Raw genomic sequence first — 3,582 nt, 5'->3', positions numbered from 1 at the left:
AGGAGCAGGAGGAGGTAGGAGGCTGGCCCTGGGCAGGTGCCCACCTGAGCCGCGCTCGCACCGGGCCTCCGAGTGGGGCCAGAAGACAAGGCGCGTTTCCTGTAAAATAAAGCGACCTCGCGCTGCGTAAGCCTCCTGCCCAGAAGCGGGGGGGCTCCTGTCTCACCGGTGCCTGAGGCGAACCCTCTGGCCGTGGGTAAGTGACTTACACCCCAAGTGTAACCGGACAGGAAGGGGTTGCGAATGAGCGTTTGGGAGCTGCTCACAAACCATCTGTTTAAACAGAGAGATTAGTTTACAGCTCAAGTAATTGAGCTTCAAAGATGTTAGCATGGAGTCAACGGCAAAGCGAATGCTTGGCCCGGCAGGTGTGTCTCCATGGTGAGTGTCATCCCATGCACCAACACATCGCCCTTCAATTCCCAGTTGGGGTGCACGATGGGGTGGTGGGCAGGATCCCCAACAGGGGACAGGGGTGAAGCAGGAGGCAGCCAATCCATGTCGATGCATCAATGTTTCTCTCTCTCCCTCTCTCTTCCCCTCTCTCTAAATCTAATTTTTTTAAAAAAAGAAGTAAAAAAAAAAAAGAAAGAAAAAGCTAAAGGAGTTCATCACAACCAAACCAGTATTATATGAAATGCTGAAGAGTTTCTTTAAGAAGAGGAAGAAGGAGGAAAAAGGTAAAGATAAAAAATTATGAACAACAAAGTGACAATTACGTATCTATCAACATGTGAATCTAAAAATCAAATGAATAAAAAATCTGATGAACAGAATAAACTGGTGAATGTAATAGAATCAGGGGCATGGAAATGGAGTGGACTGACAATTCTCAGTGGGAGGGTGGTGTGGGGGTGCAGGAAGAGATTGGACAAAGATCTCATACCTATGTACACGGACAGTGGGGTGGTGAGATCCTGGGGTGGGGTGAGAACCGGTTAGAGGGGGGTTATGGGGGGAAAAAGAGGAACATCCGTAATAATCTGAACAATAAAGATTTTAAAAAAATGTTGGCCATAGGCAGCTGGCACTCTGAGGGACAAAGGCAAAGGCTTGATTTGCCTCTGCCCTGTAACAACTATTTCTCACTAACTCCTTGTAAACCAACCTGAATCCTTATTCTAACTTTACAAATTGCAGCATAAAGTGAGCTCAACTTTTATATCTTGTTTGCACAGACAGAAAAGCCAGGATTTGCATGCTCTTCAAAGAGAAGCACAGACACCGGCAAAGAGCCAGATCCAGATACGAAGCCACACTGGTCCAGGAACAGGTTTCTTGCCACCAAGAGAGGCCACACCACCGTGGCGGGGTACCCATCCTTGCACATATACACATTCCCGTAGGGCACCGGGACCACACTACATGGTGCCTCCTTGGCATGTTTTGGGTGAGACACATTTGTAATGAGGGAGCTGTGTGGTGGGTAACTACGCTTGGTGGTGGTGTACTGTGTTGTGCATTCACATGCACTGACCTTCCACTGTGTGCATGCCTTCAAGATGCACACCTCATTCATTAAATTACTTTCCATAACATGAAGCTTCATTGTGATGTATGGAAAAGCTTCCTTTATCAGAAGTTCAAGTGTGTTCTCCTGGAACTATAGACAGAAATACCTTACTTTAACCAATAGATATCCTGTCTAAAATTATGTGCAAATCAATTTTAAGTGATAAACTCTGTTTTAAACATATTCTGTGAGTGTGCCATGTTAAAAATGTGTCACAACTTGCTAGTGATGTCAGACTATGGTATCTCAGACTTGCTCAGGACGAGGTGTTCCCACATATAGAAAACAATCCATGTATTACCCAAAATTTAATGTTGCATATATTATGTTCAACACAGTTATGTAAGTTTTAAAACCCATTTATTAAAATTATTTCTCTATAACCAGTTGTTTCCATTGATTGGTTAACTGCATAAGCTTTTGTGAACAGGTATTTTAGGTCCCTCACAAGCACCTATGTTGTCAGCATGCTAATATCATGTTCAGAAAGGGTCACAGGTCCTGCCAGGCCTCCCATTTGAATTACTTTCTTCCTATCACATTGGGGTGCAGCCCTATACCTTTTTTCTTTTTCTTTTAAATATATTTTTATTGATTTCAGAGAAGAAGGAAGAGGGAGTGAGAGATAGAAACATCCATGATTCGCTCATCATGGATCAGCTGCCTCTTGCAAGTCCCCCACTGGGGATCGAGCCCACAACCCAGGCATGTGCCCTTGACCGGAATCGAACCTGGGACCTTTCTCACAGGCCGATGCTCTATCCACTTAGCCAAACCGGCTAGGGCCCTATACCTTTTTTCACTTCTCTTATCTATGCTGCTGACTTCTGCTCCCTTTCCTCTGAGATTCTTCCCCAAACTTCATGGGCAACTTCTCTCCTGTACCATAGGAGAATATGGTGGAGCCGCTTGTATCTCCCAACCACCCACTCTTGCCAGAGGCTCTGTACCTCTCAGTGCCCACATGTATCAGTGGGGCAGAGACAGTGGATATTTTGTTGGCACCACCAATATACAAATCTATGACTAAAAGTGCTCTTGCTAAATGATCTCAGACATTGTCTGGTTAGACACTGTTGTTTAGATTATCAATTGTATTGATATCTAAGATTTTCTGGATTTAGTTAGAAGCAACTTATGTTTCTTATCATTCTAAAAGCTACAGTTATATATTATTTTATTTTGTGCCAGGATGGGTAGGCTTATTATATCATTCAATCCTCATAACAGTATGAAGTAGACATTACAATACTAATTTGTCTAAGATTCAAAGAGGTCCTGTGATTTGCCTAAAGTCACACAGTTAATAACTGGTAGAAGATGACTTTGGAGCATTTCCACTGAATTTTAAAGACCAAGCTCCTTCCTGCTCTGTAAACTGCCTCCCCATATCACCTAGCACTGTGCTGAGTACAGGACAATATTAATCAAAACTAACTGTTGTCTTTTATTATACAGTTTTTAAAAAATCTTATCCTGTACCCAATTTCACTTAATGCTCAGTAACCCTGAGAGATAGGTATTAGTGTTACTCTTAAATTTCAATACAAAATCTGAAAACAAAAGAAGAGAAAATGACTTCTGAGTCACTTCTATACAAAAGAAAGCCGGAAAAAGAAAATAAAGTCAGGATCTAATACAAGACGTCTTGGCATTTCATTCTCTGTGCCCCACTTTGTCTCAGGAAGTGTTGTTTGATATAGAACATGTGGGCTGGGGCTGAAGGCGTAAGGACAATGTCTTTTTCTTTTTGCTTCTAAAAGCCTGTACTCTGATGGGCACGACAGTATTTGTTCATTCATGAGCACCTGGGATGTGCCAGGCTCAATATACAATGAAAAAAGGCTGAAAGTTCCTGAACTCAGTTTACATTATAGTGTGAAGACAAACAGATAAATTACAAGGATATGTCCTACAGGACGCTGTGGTAGGAAATAAGGGGGAGGTAAATTTACAGAAAGACCAGAAAAAGCATTTCTGTGAAGCTAGCATTAATTGAATGAATGCATGAATAGCAACCCGAGTTTTTGTTGGCTATTAGATTTTTTTTATGGTTCTAACGGCGAATA

General features: G+C 42.5%; 1 protein-coding gene across 1 annotated transcript in view; it reads left to right on the top strand.

Moving 5' to 3' along the window:
- AGBL2 (ATP/GTP binding protein-like 2) overlaps positions 1 to 1,896 on the top strand; it is a 38,020-nt gene extending 36,124 nt beyond the window's left edge. Inside the window, exon 18 of the mRNA XM_015569482.1 lies at positions 1,179 to 1,896. Coding sequence (XP_015424968.1) covers positions 1,179 to 1,346 — 168 coding nt within the window. The 3' untranslated portion in view covers positions 1,347 to 1,896. The remainder of the gene's footprint in view (positions 1 to 1,178) is intronic.
- Positions 1,897 to 3,582: the final 1,686 nt, after the last annotated feature.

The sequence above is a fragment of the Myotis davidii genome, unplaced genomic scaffold, assembly GCF_000327345.1.
Source record: "Myotis davidii unplaced genomic scaffold, ASM32734v1 scaffold265, whole genome shotgun sequence".
Taxonomy (NCBI): Eukaryota; Metazoa; Chordata; class Mammalia; order Chiroptera; family Vespertilionidae; genus Myotis; species Myotis davidii.
The sequence above is the reverse complement of the archived record's forward strand: the minus strand, read 5'-3'. Positions and strand labels throughout refer to the sequence as shown.